The sequence below is a fragment of the Poromitra crassiceps genome, assembly GCF_964638095.1.
Source record: "Poromitra crassiceps genome assembly, chromosome: 2".
Classification (NCBI taxonomy): domain Eukaryota; kingdom Metazoa; phylum Chordata; class Actinopteri; order Beryciformes; family Melamphaidae; genus Poromitra; species Poromitra crassiceps.
The window spans coordinates 27,604,320-27,623,730 of record NC_139624.1 but is presented as its reverse complement, the minus strand read 5'-3'; the positions used below and the strand labels follow the sequence as shown (position 1 = coordinate 27,623,730).

Sequence of the window (19,411 nt, the reverse complement as noted above, 5' to 3'; positions counted from 1 at the left end):
TTTCTGCCAGCATTCGCCATTTTCCCCTTGGCACACGTAAAAATAAAGACACATATACGCTATTAGACTATTTGCTTTAAGGGCTGCGGCCGGGTGCGACAATAAACATTCAGCTGACTTTGCTGAGCTCATGTTATTTGTAGTGAGCAATGCCCATTGCCCAGGCGTTTAAATGCAAATTAAAACGCCCTGGCCTTTTATCTTTTTTATCTTTTTTGAACGGAGCGGAGCAGTGAGTGGGAGCGGGTTAAATCTGTATGGAGCGGGGAGCGGACTGGAGCGGAGCGGTCTGGAGCGGAGTGGCCTTGAGCGATGGAGCGGGTGGAAAGGGCCGCTCCATCAGCGAGGAGCGGTAGTTATCACCGCTCCACTCTGCTCACATGCTCTGCAGGATGTAGGTTTCAGACCCCACTCCACAGGACAATAAGAACAAATAAAACATTCATCCCTACTCTACAGGACAACAAGAACAAATAAAACATTCATCGGCACGGTGGCTCAGTGGTTAGCACTGTTGCCTCACAGCAAGAATGTCCTGGGTTCGAACCCCGGTCCATCCCAGGTTCTTTCTGTGTGGAGTTTGCATGTTCTCCCTGTGTTCGTCTGGGTTTTCTCCGGGTGCTCCGGTTTCCTCCCACAATCAAAGACATGTACTGTAATGTTAGGCTTAAGACTCCTGTCAGTGCCCCTGACCAAGGCAATGGCAAAAAGAACTGGAGTTGGTCTCCGGGCACTGCACTGCAGCTGCCCACTGCTCCTAGTTCTAGGAAGCTTCCTAGTAGAGCATTGGTTCCCAAACTGTGGTTTACGCAGTGGAAGTGGTCCCTGGGAAATTTGGTTTGGTACATAGTGGTACTTGGATGGAAAAGTTTGGGAACCCCTGTAGTAGAGGATGGGTCAAATGCAGAGGATAAATTTCCCCATGGGGATAAATAAAGGATAACTTAACTTAACTTAACATCCACACTCCACAGGACAACAAGAACAAAGAAAACATTCATCCCCACATCTATTGGACTAAGTAATGGACTCTGACACCCCCGTCCCCCAACTACCATCTCCTTTTTCCAACCATGCATGTTTTGTCCTGTTCATGTTTTTCTGTCTTGTGATGTGAAGGTGTTGCTGATGCTCATTGTCTTGTTGTTTGCCCCCGACGATGATGTAAAGAACAATTTTCCTAACGGACAATGAATACTTCATTCATCTATCTACCTATCCCTTCTCTCTCTCTCCCTTCTCCTCTCTTGCCCTTATCTCTCTTCTCCTCGCTCTCTATTTTCCCCTCTCTTCCCTTTCTCTCTTCTCTATCTCTCTTCTCCCTTTCTTCTCCTCTCTTCTCTCTCTCTCTCCTTCTCTCGCTGTTTTCCTGATCAGATTGATTACTCCTTGAAATTGATCACGGAGATTAATCATTTTCTCCTTTTCTTTTCTTTTTTATCCTCTCCTCTCCTCTTTCTAGAATGGGAACCCCCAGAATCCTTACTGTGCAGGGATCGACGGTGTGATGGAAGCCTACTACCAGAGTCTGAAGTCTGTTCATCTTTATGGACCCACCAACTTCTCCCCTGTCATCAACCATGTGGCCAGGTAACTCACAAACGCAACGCACGCATGCAAACACACACACCCACGCATACACACACACACACTCACACACACATGACGTACAGTTGTCGAGATATGCAAAGGACAAATTACACACTGAACAATGGTCCTGGAGACAGACATGCACATACAGTATATCAAAGCTCCCGGCGCTGGAAGGTGAAGTGCAGCGGAGGCTGAGGTGGCTGAAATATCTCCCTCTGTAAATATCAGTGACAGTCGGTTCGCGACTCCTTTGAATGAATGAATGAATGAATGAATGAATACTTTATTTTGAACATGTTAAAAACAAAAAGTCACAAACAAATACAAAACAAATCAAACATATATCATATATATATGTTTGTTTTCCCACACTTAAAATAACATAAAATAATTCAGCCCCAAGGACAACACTCAATGTCCAAAAAGGAGTAGGAAGAAGTAAACACTTATCTAGTCCTACCCCCCTCTTCATCATTTGTCAAACTTAAGTTAATAATATCTCAACTTGGTCTAGACACAAAGTTTTACACCATAGATAAATTAATGAAACAAAACAAAAAAAGCATTACATATAACTCTGTCACCAATTGTATATTCGTTACTGTCCTGCTTCATCCCTGTACCCTTTGAAAATCTGTTGTTTATACCCTTTTTTTAAATGGTTTATGCTTGGACATTGCTTGAGATCCACATTCATAATGTTCCATAGCTTCACACCATATATTGTGATACAGAAGCACTTTAATAATAATAATAATAATACATCGGATTTATATAGCGCTTTTCCAAATGCTCAAAGACGCTTCACAATACAAAACAATATAATACCATAACTTAAGAAAAGAGAAGAAAATAAATAAAGAAAATAAATAAAAGGTGAGAGAGGAAGGAGTTCATGGGTTGAAAGCAAGGGTGAAAAGGTGGGTTTTGAGGGCGTGTTTAAATGATGACAGAGTGTCTGCTTGACGGATATGGCTGGGGAGGGCGTTCCAGAGGGTGGGGGCAGCTGCAGCGAAGGCCCTGTCGCCCCAATCTTGTCCGTGAGCCTTGTGTTTTGAAATGTGTCTCCCCCCTTAATTTATAGCCGCCCTCTCTGTCAGAGAACATTTTTTGAATGTTTCCTGGCAGCTGCTTATTTCTAGCCTTATACATAATTTGTGCAGTCTTAAACTCTATTATATCCACAAATTTCCTTTGGATTTGAAAGGTTACACTCAATAACACAGGAGCAATTGAAGGCCATATTGACCTGAGGATCTGTAGGACAGAGATAAAGATACTGTAGATACAGAGGCAGAGAGACACTTGATTGATGAGGATAAGGATAAATAGAAAGGCACTCCAAAGGTCGGCATTGTTAGACCAAAGCCAAAACCAAAGCCATGGTGGCATTCACTCAATGGAGTGTAATAAGAGTTAATATTTATCTCCTATTTTTATCCACTATGTCAAACCAAACTCAAATGCAGGTAAGGAAATAAATGACACAATAATAATTCATTTATTTTATATAGCGCTTTTCAAAACCCAAAGACGCTTAACAGTAAAACAAAAGACAAGCAACAGGCAACAGAAACAGGCAACAGATACAGGCAACAGGCAACAGATACAGACAACAGGTACAAATAACAGTGGCGGTTCAGGGCAAGGTTGTATGGAGAAGCAGAGGAGAGGAAGAGAACAGGAGGGAGGGGCAGGGGGGGAGGGGGAAGGAGGGCGGGGGGCGGAGGGTGATGGTCTGGAGGAGGTGGTCAGGGGTAGGGGAGGTTGTAAGCTTGGGAGAACAGGTAGGTTTTAAGTCGGGTTTTGAAAGTGGGGAGTGAGGGAGAGTCTCAAACGGTCTGGGGGAGGGAGTTCCAAAGTCGGGGTGCGGCGCGGGAGAAAGCACGGTCACCAAAGGTTTTGAGTCTGGATGGGGGGATGATGAGGGTGGCAGTAGAAGAGGATCGATCGGTGTGTACGGGAGGGGCGATGGGGGATGAGGAGGTCAGTCAGGTAGGGGGGGCTAGGCTGTGGAGGGCTTTGAAGGTGAGGAGGAGTAGTTTGAAGTCGATACGTTGCTTGACGGGGAGCCAGTGGAGAGAGTGGAGGACAGGGGTGATGTGATCGCGGGACCGGGTGTGAGTGAGCAGGCGGGCGGCTGAGTTTTGAACCATCTGGAGTCTATGGAGGGAACGGGAGGTGATGCCGGTGAGGAGGGAGTTGCAATAGTCGAGGCGGGAGGAGATGAAGGCATGGATGAGGGATTGAGCAGCAGGGGGGGAGAGGCAGTGTCTGACTTTGGCGATATTGCGGAGATGGAAATATGAGGTTTTGACAACAGAGCTGACGTGGGGATCGAAGGAGAGGGTGGGGTCCAGGATGAAACCAAGGTTGCGAGCCAGGGGGGGGGGGTGATGGTGGAGTCGTCAATGGTGAGGGTGATGGGTCCGGTTTTATTGAGGGTGGATTTGGTGCCAATGAGGAGGAGTTCAGTTTTGTCGCTTTTCAGTTGGAGGAAGTTGTGGGTTAGCCAGGTTTTTATTGCGGATATGCAGTTTTCGATGTGGGTGAGGGGTGGGTTCTGGAGGGATTTGGTGCTGATGTAGAGCTGAGTGTCGTCGGCGTAACAGTGGAAGTCCAGGTTGAATTGACGGATGATGTGACCAAGGGCGAGTATATAACAGATGAAGAGCAGGGGGCCGAGGACTGAGCCCTGGGGGACCCCCTGCAAAACAGAGGAGAGGGTGGAGGAGTGACCGGAGAGGGAGATTAACTGTTGTCTGTCGGTGAGGTATGAGGTGAGCCAGTCCAGTGCGGTGCCCTCAACACCCAGTTGGCGCAGCCTTTGGAGGAGGATGGAGTGGTTCACAGTGTCAAAGGTTGTGCTCAGAACTAGGATGTTGAGGGCACCGGAGTCAGCGGAGGTGAGGAGGTCGTTGATGACTTTGGAGAGGGCGGTTTCGGTGCTGTGGAAGGGACGGAAGCCAGACTGTAGGGGTTCGTAATAATAATAATAAATAATAATAATAACAATGTTAGGACAGCAATGATTGTGTGTGTGTGTGTGTGTGTGTGTGTGTGTGTGTGTGTGTGTGTGTGTAGGTATGCGGCCTCAGTGAAGGACGGCTCCCAGTACTTTGTGCTCCTCATCATCACAGATGGCGTCATCTCAGACATGGCCCAGACCAAGGAGTCCATCGTCAATGTAAGAGCTTCTAGCTGTTAGCAGACTGCTAGTCTCTCCCCAGACTCAAATATTACGTTGAATCGCTGCGCTCCGCATACTACATAAATTAGTCTGTGCCACTTCACAGCCACTGCTGGTTTTGAAGGCGGGTTGAAATTGAATGAGTGACAGGTTGTAGCACCGATGAGAGAGCTGTTTGAAAAATGGGCTGCACCTCCCGTGTCGTCTGATCGCAAAGACGTTACTGATTGGAGAGGACTGAATCCATCACTGGCATATTACTGGCCAAGTGAATGGTTCCCTCCCATAACCAGCCGGCTGGGGGAAAGTGTCCCAGACCCAGAGAGAGATCTGCGGCATGCAGTAACGTAGTGTATTAGCGTAAGAACCTCTCATGGGTCTGGCGTTGAGACTAGCAGACTGCTGATTCTGCACTCTGACCACAAAGACAATTACTTCACAGAGATCAAGAGATAACCCCCCACCCCTCCACTCGGTTCTCGAGCCCGAGAAGAACTCCACCCTGCTCACAAGCTCGGCATGCGGAAGCGCTTGAGGTGTCCATCCTCTGGATCCATGTAGGCGGTACGCCACTCTGGGCAGATGCGAATGCTTGGACTGTAGCGAGGCATGAAGCGCTTCGGTCTGGCACCCCGGCCGCCTCCAGAAGCTTCGTCGGAGCCGTCAGCAAAGCCGCTGTTCTTGTCATTCATTCTTGCAGTCATGCTGAAGTGAAGGAATTTTGGGAGCAGATCAATGTGCGCGCCCGGGTTATATACCCAACTTGCGGACCTGTTTGAGGCACATGTTTGATGCACGTGGTTGGTGACACCAAGTGGAAAAAATCTTCAGTCAGACGCTGACGCGTAGGAATACTATCCAGAACGCACAGCCTCTAAAAAGGGTGGAGCTAATGGAATATAAACAGATCATTACATCACTTTCTAAACAGAACATTCTGCCTTTGCTTCCAGGCCTGGCAGATAAAATTTCCTATATTCTTAAAACACAACTCAAATTTTTCATAATCATCCAACAAAAACCCCCAACATAAATAGCTGTACAATACAACAGAAAATGAATATCGTTCTCAATTTCACACAGATCACAAAGCAAAAATATACAAATACAAATACACAAAGCTCCTATCCCTTGATGTGGGTCTAAAATGCACGATTTGTGTTTTGTCTTGATTTACCATAAGTCTCCATTTCTAGCACCATTCAGTAGGGGTGGGAATCACAGAGTAACTCACGATACGGTCATGATACTTGGCCCTCGATAACGATATTAACACGATACAGCGATTCTGCGATAATCGATATATTGGAAGAAATTTCATCTACGATACATCACGATATCTGTGTAACTGTAGAGAAAACAAGGCTAGGTCGAAACCTAGCATATGGCCAGCGCAGAAAAGCGTTGACAAATCTGTTGGTTGTAGCATGCAGCGACATTGTTAATGTGGAGGGCTATCGGTGGCAAAAGTATGAAGGATATAATGGAAAATCAGTGTCAGATATGTAGCGGTGTGTGGACCCAAATGCAGACACGGGAAGCAGCCAGACAACAGACGAGGTTCAGATTCAAAACAAGACTTTACTGGAAATGTAAATACAAAAATAACAAAAAACAGCTAGCTCACAGCTAGGCCAAAAGCAAGGTAAGTCAGAGGGTAACAAATCACATACCATAGACAGGGTAGACAATGACACGACAAGGGCTACAAACAGACTGAGACAATATATACACAGAGGAGTCATCAGGAACATGAGGGGCCGCTGGGGAGGTAGGAACACAGAGGGCAAATTGGGAGAACTGATTGGTGGGGAGAACTCAGGTGATAGGGAGGCCTAATGAGGGAACAACCACCACACGTGTGGGGGGGGAGGGCACACAAGGAATACACAGACAAGAACAACACCACAGTAGCTACAACCATAATGATATACTCATAGCCCATGCCAGCACTGTCCAATTATTCCAAACAACCTGAAACACACTGTAAAGCAATCACAGAACAAAGGTGTTCAAGAACTGGGCATAGAGCAACTCACTATTAAACCATAACATGAAGATGATGACAGAGCAGGCCACACCGTGGCCTGGGTGTTGCCTTCTTAGGAACGGCTTCCAGACGTTCCCCTGAAACACTGTGCACGGCGGAGGGGGACCCGGAGGCGGGACACAGGAACCAGAGACCCGGCTGAAGAAAGGGCAGAACCGGCGGCCTCAGGTGGGCGACCTGGGGGCTGGCGAAGCAGGTCTGGCGGATGGCCAGATGGACTGCCAGGCCGACAGGGAAGGTCGGGGGGACGGCCAGGACAATCACCAGGCCCTGGAGGAAGACCAGGACCGGAGCCGGGAGGCAGAAGGCGGAAGACCAGGGCCAGACCCGGGAGGCGGAAGACCAGGGCCAGACCTGGGAGGCTGGAGACCAGGGCCGGAGCCGGGAGGCTGCAGACCAGGGCTGGAGCCGGAAGGCGGAAGACCAGGACCGGAGACGGAAGACCAGGACCGGAGCCGGGAGGCGGAAGACCAGGCCCGGAGTACCTGCGGGACTCTGGGGCCGGTAGCTCCCGCAGCACAGGAACAGGCAGTTTGCAGGGCGTCGGAAACGGTGGCTCCCGTAGCACAGGAGCAGGAAGTTTGCAGGGTGCCGGAACCGGTGGCTCCCGCAGCACAGGAACAGGAAGTCTGCGGGGCTCCGGAGCCGGTAGCTCCCTAACACAGGAACAGGAAGTCTGCGGGGCGCCGGGACCGGGCTCTGTGGCACTGGGCAGTGAGGGCTCTGTGGCACTAGGCAGTGAGGGCTCTGTGGCACTAGGCAGTGAGGGCTCTGTAGCAATACAATCAGTATGGTAAGAAAGCCCTAGAAAATAATAATTTAATTATGTACATTTAATAAAACATTTTATTATAATACATTCACGTGTGTGTGTGTGTGTGTGTGTGTGTGTGTGTGTGTGTGTGTGTGTGTGTGTGTGTGTGTGTGTGTGTGTGTATAGCACCACCGTGAGGTCAATCGGTGTAATTCTATCTTGTAAGGGGTCCTTGGCTGAAAAACATTTGAGAACCACTGCTTTAGAGCATTAAGTGTGTGCGGGTTCTATTATTATTTCTACTGAATTTGTATCTAACCCAGCACCCTTCAAACTGATGTGCGTATTTCTTCATGAGATGATTACTGGAAAATCCTTTTCTTCTTAAAAAAAAGCCGTATAGCACTCCAGCTTTGGTATACATTTTTATTGACAGAACAGGCTTTATAACAGGGGTGGGCAACTGGCGCCCCCTGTGTCGCCTGCGCTGGAATTGCACAAAAAAAAAGAAAAGAAAAGAAAAGAAGTGCACCTGAACAATGCAAGATACCCACTGAATAAGTGTCCAAATGTTCATGTCATTCTGGCCAATACTCCACCTCTGTTATAACATCTCAGTCTGGAATATGGAATATCTTTCAATAATCTTTATGACTAAAAGGCTAAAAGTAATCTCATGTGTAAGAAATGACTGTTCTACATTGAAGTAGAAATTTTAATAATTAACTCGTTGGTTTTGGATTTATTTAGCTTCAAGAGTGCATTTTTGTTCGTGTGACCCTCAACACACATACTGATACTTATGCTTAAATTAACCCACTCATATTCTGGTTTATTTCAAGTAAAACATTTTGGCTAGTGGAAGTTCTAATTGGCTGGTAACTTTAAAATCTAGTAGCCATATTGGCAGGTGGTCAAAAAAGTTAATTTCAAGCCCTGCAGGGAGAGCAGGTGGTGACATAGGAATGAGTGAGAAAATGATCAAATATTGATGGTTAAGACTGAATAATGACATCACAACTGTTCATTTAAAATTAGTTATTCCTCTAAACCTGGCTTCAAATGCCCCAAATATTCGCGCTGGCGCCATTCGGCCCTCAGCAAAGTCTGGTAGCGAGGATTTTCTTTTGTGGCCCTCTCTATCATCAAAGTTGCCCATCCATTGGTTACGGCATGGCAATATTTGTTCGGCCCCCGGCAACCATCTGGGTTTCTCATGTGGCCCCCCATGAAAAATAGTTGCCCACCCCTGCCCATAAGCGCTGCTCTCACAGGCTGTCACTAGTTGAGAGCTGTGCTATGTCAACAACGTGGCCGCAGTGACTGTGATGACACTGATCGATTACTATCTATAACTAATACCTCTTGTTACAGTGAAGTTTCATAATGGATTGCTGAAGGTTGAGTCTAACTGTTAGATTAACCTAGCCTGGTAAACCAGAGACGGTCTGGCCCCAAGGCCTGGGAGGGTGTTAAGCAGAAGCGGAAGAGCCAATCAGCGACAGCGCTCAGTGCCCTGTGATTGACAGCACAAGTTGGCCAATCAGGGGCGGATTGACATAGTTGATGACGTGAATACAAGCCGACGCTGTAGCAAACATGGCGGCTTCCGAAGTAACTAGCAGTAACGTGAACGTTGGCATAAACACAGCCATAAGTGAAGTTATTGCAGAAATAGACTCGATAACAACAATTAAACAAGAGCAAAGAGTATGCGCTTGCAGTTTCTCGGCGGAAAAGACGTTTTCGCTATTCTACCGACTGGATTTGGCAAGAGTCTGATCTATTAAATTGCTAATGTTTCTGCTGGCTCTGAACTAAACAGTGCCCTGTGATGACGTCACTTGTTTTGGTATGCTGATTGGCTGAAGGCGTTTGTCTGTCAACACAACTATGCCCGCCCATGCTCCCGCCCCTGCTAAGGACTGGGTGAAGAGTTGGGGCCAGACCGTCTCGCAGAACCAAATGAAATGTGAGTTCACGTGATGGGCTGGTTTACCAGGCTAAGATTAAGCTGTTGTTGAGCCAGACTTTAACGTTAATTATAATTTGTCTGGAACTGTTAACTTACTTTCTGTGGCTCGTTGAGATGAGCCGGAGCCCACTAATTTCCTTCATTTTATGGACGTAGCGCTCCTTTGCTTCATTGTTGAACTTCTCTCGGTAAGGAATCCGATGCCAGGATATTTCACCACTTTGCTTTCATCAAGGCCTCTGGACTCGCATACACTTATAGCTGTTTTCACTTAATACTTTTCAACACGACTGCTGTTTGCCTGCTTAGCCATAGCTAGCTCCGCTGGCGAGACCAAATGCTAAATGCTAGTAGTGCCGCAGCTGTTACACGTCATTGACAAAGACACACTCTCTGATTGGCAGATCACGGCAGGAGCTGATGTTGGCAGTCACGCCGTCACTCATTGGCTGCGATTCTGAGATTGAAAGCGCCTCGCGTGGGAAAACGCTCTGAATAGACCAGCCTCCAGATGAAACTTACGCTACAGGCATAGCCTGTGACGTCATGTTGAATGCTGGGTTTACCCGGACTAGCGTGCTCCAGAGGGAAGCTGGATTGCGATGGAGAATGCAAACAAAATGAACAGTGAACAGCGGCCATTTTGGTGAAGGCAATGAGTAGGAATCCGTAGAGAGTGATGGAGGGCTTTCACTTAGGGGAGAAAAAATATACAAGATGTTTTGATAAGATCATCTATCGCTGTGTTGCCTGATGTCAACACATCACCCAAATAACTAATAAGCTGAACACACTTTCTCTCTCTCTCTCTCCCACACACACACACACACACACACACACACACATGTGTGTGCGCGCACACACACACATACGTCATTTGTAAGCTGTCAGTGAAGTGCGAGTTCAGGCTGTGTTGTTTACTCTATCATCTCTAATATTATTCAGTGTGATGAAGTTAGCTACTGCAATTCAATCTCAGGTTTCTACCAAACAGCTGATGTGAACACATTCTTGTTGATTAGAGTTTAAAAAATGGTATCAAATTTCTCACAACTCATGCAGCATAATCTAAGTGTTTTTCAGCCAATGTAATTTCAAAAGACCTATATTTCCCTCCCTATTTCCCTTTTTTCTTCCTCTGCAAGAAGAACTGTATGAAGAACTTCTTCTGCAACTGAAACAAGTTAATTAATAACTAATTCCCTAAGCTGGCTTGAGCCAATTTTCGATCTACATGGCGCATGGGCATGTATGGCTACCAATGGAACTGGTTCCCTTCTATTTATTTATTTATTTATTTATTTATTTATTTATTTATTTATTTATAACCTTTGTTTATACAGGGAGGCTCTTGAGAGCAAGCTCTCATTTGCAAGGACGCCCTGTTACAGTCTATAGACATTTACAAAAAAGTTATAAAATTACAGTAATAATAATAATAATAATACCAAGATGCCAGAGGGGTTTAAACAAAAAGGAATGTTTTACTGCTTTATCTGAGAAGCTTGGTTCTTATCAATGAAAATTGTTTTTGAATTCTCATCTCTCCTCTCCTCCAGGCCTCCTGTCTGCCCATGTCCATCATCATTGTGGGGGTTGGGCCTGCAGAATTTGATGGTAGGAAGACAGGAATGAACAATGAACAATCTTAATGTAGAGCAGTGGTTCTCAAACTGTTTTGGCTTCAGTACCCCCTTTCCCTGATTTCTGAATCCAAGTACCCCCGTTACCCGACTACAACCTTTTGCTTAGAAAACTGCCAGAGAAAACTATACCATATGATGCAATGAATGCATGATAACCCACATTACAAAATAAGAAAGGGAGTGAAAGAGTTGCAATTAGTGTTTCCTGAGCAGATTAATTTGAACATTTCATTTATTTTCATGATTTTTCCTTACATTTTTTCATTTCCCCCTTTCTCTCAAGTATCCCCTGTAGTACCTCCACGTACCCCTAGGGGTACGCGTACCCAAGTTTGGGAACCACTGATGTAGAGGAATCTGCTGTTTCTTCTACATCATATTCTGCTCTCTCATTGACTTACCGTAATATGGGTTTTCTGTGAATTTGACAGTAGTAGAAAATAAATTACACAAATCAGAATCAGCTTTATTATTATGTACAGATACAAGGAATTGGACTTGCTTTGCTCTCAAAATACTCACATACAGAAAAACAAGAAAGAAAGGTATGCACAAGTTAAAGGATGGCTTCACCGATAATCAACACACTTTGTATCATATATAATCTCGGTAATATAAGCACATGGGCAGTGTTTACCTTCTCTCTGTTTGTAGAAAAATCCTCCTGCAGAAAGTCCAGCTGCAAGTAATTAAGGCTTGTTAAGGCTCTGGATGGATTCTCCATGGATGTGCACATACTTAAAAAATAAAAATAAACAATAACAGCCGCCCTCGGAGCAGATTCTGCCTCTTGAGCAGAACTTCCGCAGCTCCATTGTGACGCGTTGTGACATAAAACGTGAACGCTTTGCCAGAGGAAATGGGAGATCTCCATGAGCAAAACAGAGAGAGAAGGTAAAGGCTGCCCATGTGCTTATATTACCGAGATTATTAATGATACAAAGTGGGTTAATTATCGGTAAAGCCATCCTTTAAAAACAGTCAAGGCCAAAGGTAAACATTTACAGTATTACTATATACAATAAGTGTGGTATAAAGTGTCTACGTATTTTAAATACCTATATGAAGGAATGTAGATGTACAGTAAATGTGTAAATATACAGGATTGTAAACAAAGGCTTAACATACGTTTCCAGATATTGCACGGTTATATGCCGTTCAACGTGAACGAGGCTTTGAGTCAGGTATTGCACAGTTATTTCCCAGAAAACGTACATCAAATCGTGAGTGTGTGTGCACAGTAATTTGAGACAGTAACAGTAAGTTATTCCACAGTAAGTGTAAGCTAAATGTTCAGTGTCTGATTTGTGTTTATCAGAGTAATGGCCTGTGAGTAAAAACTGCTTTTGTGTCTGCTGGTTTTGGAGCACAGTGCTCTGTAGCATCTGCCAGAGGGGAGGAGTTCAAACAGATCATGGCCAGAGTGAGATGGGTCAGTGATAATCTTTCCTGCCCTCTTCTTGACTCTGGAGGAGTACAAGTCTTGGATGGAGGACAGGTTGGCATCGATGATTTTCCCAAACCAGACAAAGATGGAGTTGCAGAGGACAGACTGGATGATGGCAGTGTAGAACTGCATCAGCAGTTTGTACTGTACTTCCTGAGCCGGCATAGGAAGTACAAACTCTACTGTGCCTTCTTGATGACGGTGCCTATGTTGGCCCCCCACTTTAGGTCCTATTCTCCTGTTCCCTCCCCACCTCCTCCCTTTCCCTGCTCTCTTCTCCCCCACATCCACATTACATTACATTACGTCATTTGGCAAACGCTTTTATCCAAAGCGACTTACAATAACACATTTTTGTCAGCAATAGAGCAATCAACTATGGAGCACAGTCTATGACAACTACAATTTCTGAAGGAACAGTGGTACAAGTTTAGTTTTTTTTTTTTTTTTTTTTTTTTTTTTTAGAAAGAGAGAGCCTCGATTTGAGTGTCGGAGGGGGGTGTCATCAGCATAGCAGTGATAAGAAAAGCCATGAGAAGAGATCACATAGGCAAGAGATCTGATATAGAGAAGGAAAAGTAAGGGGCCCAGGACTGAGCCCTGGGGGACACCGGTGGTAAGAGGGCAGGATCTGGAGAGGGACCCTCTCCATGAGACCTGGTATGAGCGGTTCGAGAGGTAGGAAGCAAACCAGGAGAGTGCAGAACCTGAAATGCCGAGGTCAGATAGAGTGGAAAGAAGGATTTGGTGGTTGACTGTATCGAAGGCAGCAGACAGGTCAAGGAGGACAAGGACAGAGGAGAGGGATGAGGCCTTAGCAGTGTGAAGGGCCTCTGTGACAGCAAGAAGAGCTGTCTCAGTGGAGTGAGAAGCCTTGAAACCGGACTGCAGAGGGTCCAGGAGGTCATTCTGGGAGAGATAGAGAGAAAGTTGTTTGGACGCTGCTCGTTCGAGGGTTTTGGAAAGGAATGAGAGAAGAGAGACAGGTCTGTAGTTCTGAATAGCAGTAGGGTCAAGGGAGGGTTTCTTAAGCAGAGGCTTGACTCTTGCAGTCTTTAGAGCAGGCGGAACAAGACCAGAGGACAGAGAGGAGTTTATGAAGGTAGTGAGGAAGGGAGATATGTCAGGTGAGATGGTTTGGAGGAGAGAGGAAGGGATACGATCGAGGGGGCAGTAAGTGGCTCGGTTCGAGCTGATGAGTTTAAGCACTTCATCGGGAGAGAGGGGAGAGAAGGAAGGAAATCCAGGGACAGGGGGCCGAGAAGCAGGATTGGAGTCAGGAGTGTTAGTGAGGGTGCCTGGAGGATGGAAGGAGGAGTCATCCACCTTTTTAGTAAAGAAGGTTACAAAATCATCAGCAGAGAGGGAGGAGGGAGGGGGAGGGGAGGGAGGGTTGAGGAGCATGGAGAAGGTGGAGAACAGTTTACTGGGGTTGGATGCAGAGGACTGGATTTCAGAGATGAAGAAGGAGGTTTTTGCTTCCCCCTACTCTCCCTCCCCACCTCATCCCTTTCCCTGCTCTCTCCTCCCCCCTTCCCCTGCCCCCTCCCCACCTCCTCCCCTTCCCTGCTCTCTCCTCCCCCATCTCCCCCCTCCTCCCTCCCCACCTCTTCCCTTTCCCTGCTCTCTCCTCCTGCACATTCCCCTGTTCCCTCCCCACCTCCTCCCTTTCTCCGCTCTCTCCTCCCCCACATCCCCCTGCTCCCTCCCCACCTCCTCCCTTTCCCTGCTCTTTCCCCCTCCCACATTCTTTGTTTTCCCCCACCTCCTCCTTTCCCCGCTCTCTCCTCCCCCACATTCCCTGTTCCCCATTCTCCTGCTCCCTCCCCACCTCCTCCCTTTCCCTGCTCTCTCCTCCCCCACATTCACCTGTTCCCCACCTCCTCCCTTTCCCTGCTCCCGCACATTCCCCTGCTCCCTCCCCACCTCCTCCCTTTCCCTGCTCTCTCCTCCCCCACATCCCCCGCTTTCCCTCCCCGCCTCCTCCCATTCCCTGCTCTCTCCTTCCCCACATTCCCCTGTCCTCTCCCCACCCCCTCCCTTTCGCTGCTCTCTGGAATGAAAATGTTGAACGCTGAGCTGAAGTCCACAAACAGGATCCTGGCATATGTCCCCGGGGAGTCGGGGTGTTGCAGTATGTGATGCCCGGTAGGCAAACTGCAGGGGGTCCAGCAGGTGTCCTGTCATGGCCAACTCCAGTCTCCCAAAGGATTTCATGACCACAGACGTCAGGGCCACGGGCCATAGTCATTTAATCCTGTGGAGGCCTTTTTCGGGACTGGATTATAGTGGAGTGTTCACAGCAGGAGGAGACTTTACACAGCTCCAGTGATCTGTTGAAGATCTGTGTGAAGATTGGATACAGCTGTTCACCACAGGCTCTCAGGCAAGAGGGAGACACTCCATCCGGCCCCGGAGATTTCATAGGCCATGTCTACATTACCCACTTCGTTTGCACCTATTGCAAACCACACTACCTCTATTGTTCTGAGCATCAAGCCGTTTGATGAAACGTAGACCTACTGGTAATCATATTACAGTATATATATATCATATAATATGGCTGGTAGCTAAATAATTCTTTGCCTTATTCAGCCTATTTGAGAAATACAGTAGCCATCCTGTTAACGAGATGTCCATTATTTCAAAATGCAGTGATGTCTGCATCAAATAGCCTATAACCTGACATTGCAGAAACGCGCACAATTTGATTTAAAAATTAAAATTTGTTTGTTCTGATTTTATTCCAACACTTTATTTTCACTTCCGTTAACATATTAACAGTATATTCTTCTGAGAAAGGATTGTCGGCAAGTGGTCATATACTCGACGAGATGCCACTGCGTGCACAAGCCATGTGCTTGGCACGCAGTGGCGTCTCGTCGCCTTTGATCTACCGGTTATATGAGCGTGGTTGACACAGCCGAATTTAACGGCCAATCCGAAAATTAGGCTACGCTACTAAATAAATCGATTAAGAATTGAGGGTAGCAGAGGAGTAATTGACTTATGTTCATATTACGCATGCGGGTTTTGACTGCTCATTTGCACATTGCAAGTTGGCGCAGATTGACTGCACATGCACAGTGCGCCTCTCGTCACCTCACTTCACAACAACATGGGAATAATATTGGGAAGAAAAAGGTAAGAAATAGCGTATTGTGTTAGCTTACAAAAGCATCTGTGAATGATCAATCTCGAGATTACGGCTATTTAATTTAATTAAATCCATCAAGAATTGAAGACAGAGGAGTTTGAAACACGCAGATCTTTGCTGCCAAACTATAGGGCCTATGGCATGCGCCAGTCGGCAATGAGGTTATTTTTTGGTTTATTTTCAAAGAGTGTTTATTCAATTTTATTTCATCTGACAATAAAACTGGAGGAAATGTATTGTGTTTATAGGTGTTGCCCCACGCCCTTATATGCACGCGAGTCTAATTTATTATAGAGTTAATATAGGCTAATGTAGTCTATAACTAGTCTACGGTACTTTACTTTTCAATAATAAAAAAAAGGCTATAGCCTAAATATATGCCTTATGTTATTTATAGGCTATAGCCGTTTTCAGTATAGTGAAGACTTAGGCTTTTGTTTTTCCAATAGCTTTCTCGCCTCTTCTTCACAGATTTTAGTGCTGGTGGGGGGATGGGGGAGGGCACTGGTGGGGGGTGGGGGTGTGATTGGGGGAGGTGGGGGTGAGTAGGGGGGAGGGGGTAGCAGTAGCCAGAGAGGGGTGGGGGCAGGTGGGCATGTATGCACTCCACATACAGTATACACTCTTGCACACACACGGAGGTTGTCGTGGTTTACAGTGAACTGTCTTTTTCTCCTCAGCCATGATTGAGTTGGACGGTGATGAAGTCAGAATCTCATCCAGAGGAAGATATGCTGAGAGGGACATTGTTCAGGTACACACTCCTCTCTCTCTCTCTCTCTCTCTCTCTCTCCCTCTCCCTGCCTCTTAGGAGTGTAAAGGTTTGGTATGTTTTTCGATATAGCAAAAAAGTAGAAATGCTAGAGAAATGTCCTTGATTATACATTGTTAATACATTTTAATTAATTGTAATCATTTATTTTATTATTTTCACAGTCTAGTTTAAAATTCAATTTACGACAATTCGTCTTTTTAGTCTCGGTTTTAGTTTACCATGATATCCTTGTAGAAGACTTGCACTGTTCAGCAGTGAAAGATTTGTTTCAGTTTTCGGTTTGCAATGCATATCGAACCTAAAGCCTTGTACCTAAACTGTTCGGTACGAATACACGTATTGTTACACGTCTACAGTACACTCTCTCTCTCTCCCGTTTTCTCTCCTTTGTCTCAGTCTCGTGCCATTTCTCTCACACTTTTTTAATCTTCCCTTCCCCACACCTAGAATGAAATCTTATGCAACTCTGTGACTTCTCTAAAACTAAACCATTCCCAAGACTAGGAATGACTTAGACTAATTGGCCACATTGAATCTTCTTTATCAAAATGTATTCCGATTTTTATCCTAGGTCGGTGTCTGTCAAACTCTGGGTTGGGGACCAAACCATGGTCCCTATATTACTGAGCGGTCCCTAACTGGTATCTAATCTCTATCATTAGACTCATTTTAAAGGAGAATTTTGTTTTTTTTTACAACCTGGACCTTATTTTCATCTTATTTTATGTTAAAGAGGACATGAAACTGACTCTATTTCATTTGCATGTCACCTCAGACAAGACAAGACTGCTTTCAAGTCTAAAATTTACCTAGATTTGCTAGAAAAATTAACAACATTTCACTGTTTCACCAACTAGGGCACTGCTAGATGATAGGTTGACTGTACAGTACGCAAGATTTTTTTCCTCCTAGTATGGGGCCGGGATGATCAAGCCCGGAACTAAAAAAAAATTGATGTTTGAAGGAAAATTTAGCGAGGAATATCTAATTTTAAATTAAAATGATTACACTGTTGTGATGTCATTATTTGTATTTGCTCATTTTCTTATGACTTCGTTATGATTAACATGGCATTGATTTCAACCATATCACCCAGCCCTACTTTTGGTATGCCCCCTGGACAAAAATGCACCATCTCGTCTACAAAGTAATGTTATTTAAACCGTGGGTCAATGAGCAAGACCGTCTGTTATGCTAAACAATAAACAACAAGAATATGTCACTAAGAAGATCAACTCGGATAGAATAATGATTCACAATAAAACAAAGCCATGGCACCAGGATTTCAATTTTGGATGGGCCAAAGTAATTTTGGGTGGTACCAGGCATATCGCTCCCTTGGCCAGGAGGGTGGAGACCTCCTCCTGAAGCGTTGCCGCAGAACCCTTGTCCCTGTTAGGTGCGGGGATCCCGTCGAAGGCGGGTGGGGGCCCAGCGAACTGCAGCATGGAGTCAAAATGGACATTGTGTTGGCAAGTGATCAGTTGGATGAATTGGATGAAGATTTGTGCTTTGAAATGTATCTTTTCTCTCTCTCTCCCCCAGTTTGTCCCGTTCAGAGACTACATCGATAGGACGGGGAACCACATCCTCAGCATGGCCCGGCTGGCCAAAGACGTCCTGGCCGAGATCCCTGACCAGTTCCTTTCCTACATGAGGACCCGTGGGATCAAGCCGGCCCCGGCGCCGCCTCCCTACACGCCACCGGGCCAACCCATCCAAACCCAGATCTGAGGAGAAGGGGGAGTCGGGTTTTTTGGGGGAAAGAGGGTTAACCACACTGAATTAATCAAAAATAAAATACTTCCATTTCTTTAAAGCCGCTCCCCTGGCCGCGTCGACGCATTCAGCAAGTGGGACGGTGTACCAGGGGAGTGACGCTTTTGAGGATGGGAAAAGCAAGCGAGAGCCTGTTTACTTCCACTGTCAAGTGTTCCTACATACTGTCTGTAGGTTTTTGCCTCGGAATACTGGACAGATTTTATTTTTTCCTGATTTCCCCCCCCCCATTTTCTCCCCAATTGGCCAATTTTCCCAGTGCTGCTCCGGTCCCAGTGCTGCTTCACCCCCTCTGCTGATCTGGGGAGAGCCGTATTCTAGCACCATTCTTCCTCTGACACGTGCGCAGTTACCAGCCGCTTCTTTTCACCTGACAGCAGGAGCATCACCGGCAGGATGTAGGTTCCCTTCTGCCCCGAACAGGCGCCCTGACCGACCAGAGGAGGCGCTAGTGCAGCGACCAGGACACATACCCTTAATACGGCTTCCCACCCGCAGACACAGCCAATCGTGCCTGTATGGACGCCCAACCAAACCGGTGGTAACACGGGGGCGCGAACCTGCGACCCCGGTGTTGGTAGGCAGGGAATCTACCGTTACACTACCCGGATGCCTGAATACTGGACAGATTTAGACGGATCTGCCTCATCCACTGAAGGATGGAGAGGAAGGAAGGAAAGTTTTTCGGAAACACTGTAAAGATAATGTCTCCAGACGAACAAGGAATCACTTGATTATTGTAAATAAATGGACATAATAACCTCTCTTACTCTCTCTCTCTTTCTCTCTCCAGCTCACTCAATGTTTACAGTAAATGGTGACAAGGATTTTGACTGTTGATACTTTTATATAAACATAGTTTCATTATGACGTTTGATTATTGTCTCTCTCTCTCTGTCTCTCTCCCTCTCTCTTGACATGCGAGTCGGGTAGCAGCAGTCCAGGTCCTGGTAGCTCTACCGTACCGTACCATGCCGTAGTGTAGTAGCCATAGTGGCCCTGCACTACCTCTTCTCCCATCTGCCTGTCTGTAGATCTGTCTGTC

General features: G+C 46.2%; 1 protein-coding gene across 3 annotated transcripts in view; it reads left to right on the top strand.

The window, feature by feature from the left end:
• The window catches only part of LOC310772275 (copine-8), a gene marked incomplete at both ends in the record, with an annotated part of 185,612 nt that extends 167,291 nt beyond the window's left edge, over positions 1-18,321 (top strand). For all 3 annotated transcript variants that reach the window (XM_083632037.1, XM_083632036.1, XM_083632038.1), the window contains 5 exons: positions 1,463-1,590; positions 4,678-4,780; positions 11,122-11,179; positions 16,493-16,566; positions 18,133-18,321. In XM_083632037.1, coding sequence (XP_083488163.1) covers positions 1,463-1,590; positions 4,678-4,780; positions 11,122-11,179; positions 16,493-16,566; positions 18,133-18,321 — 552 coding nt within the window. The remainder of the gene's footprint in view (positions 1-1,462; positions 1,591-4,677; positions 4,781-11,121; positions 11,180-16,492; positions 16,567-18,132) is intronic.
• Positions 18,322-19,411: the final 1,090 nt, after the last annotated feature.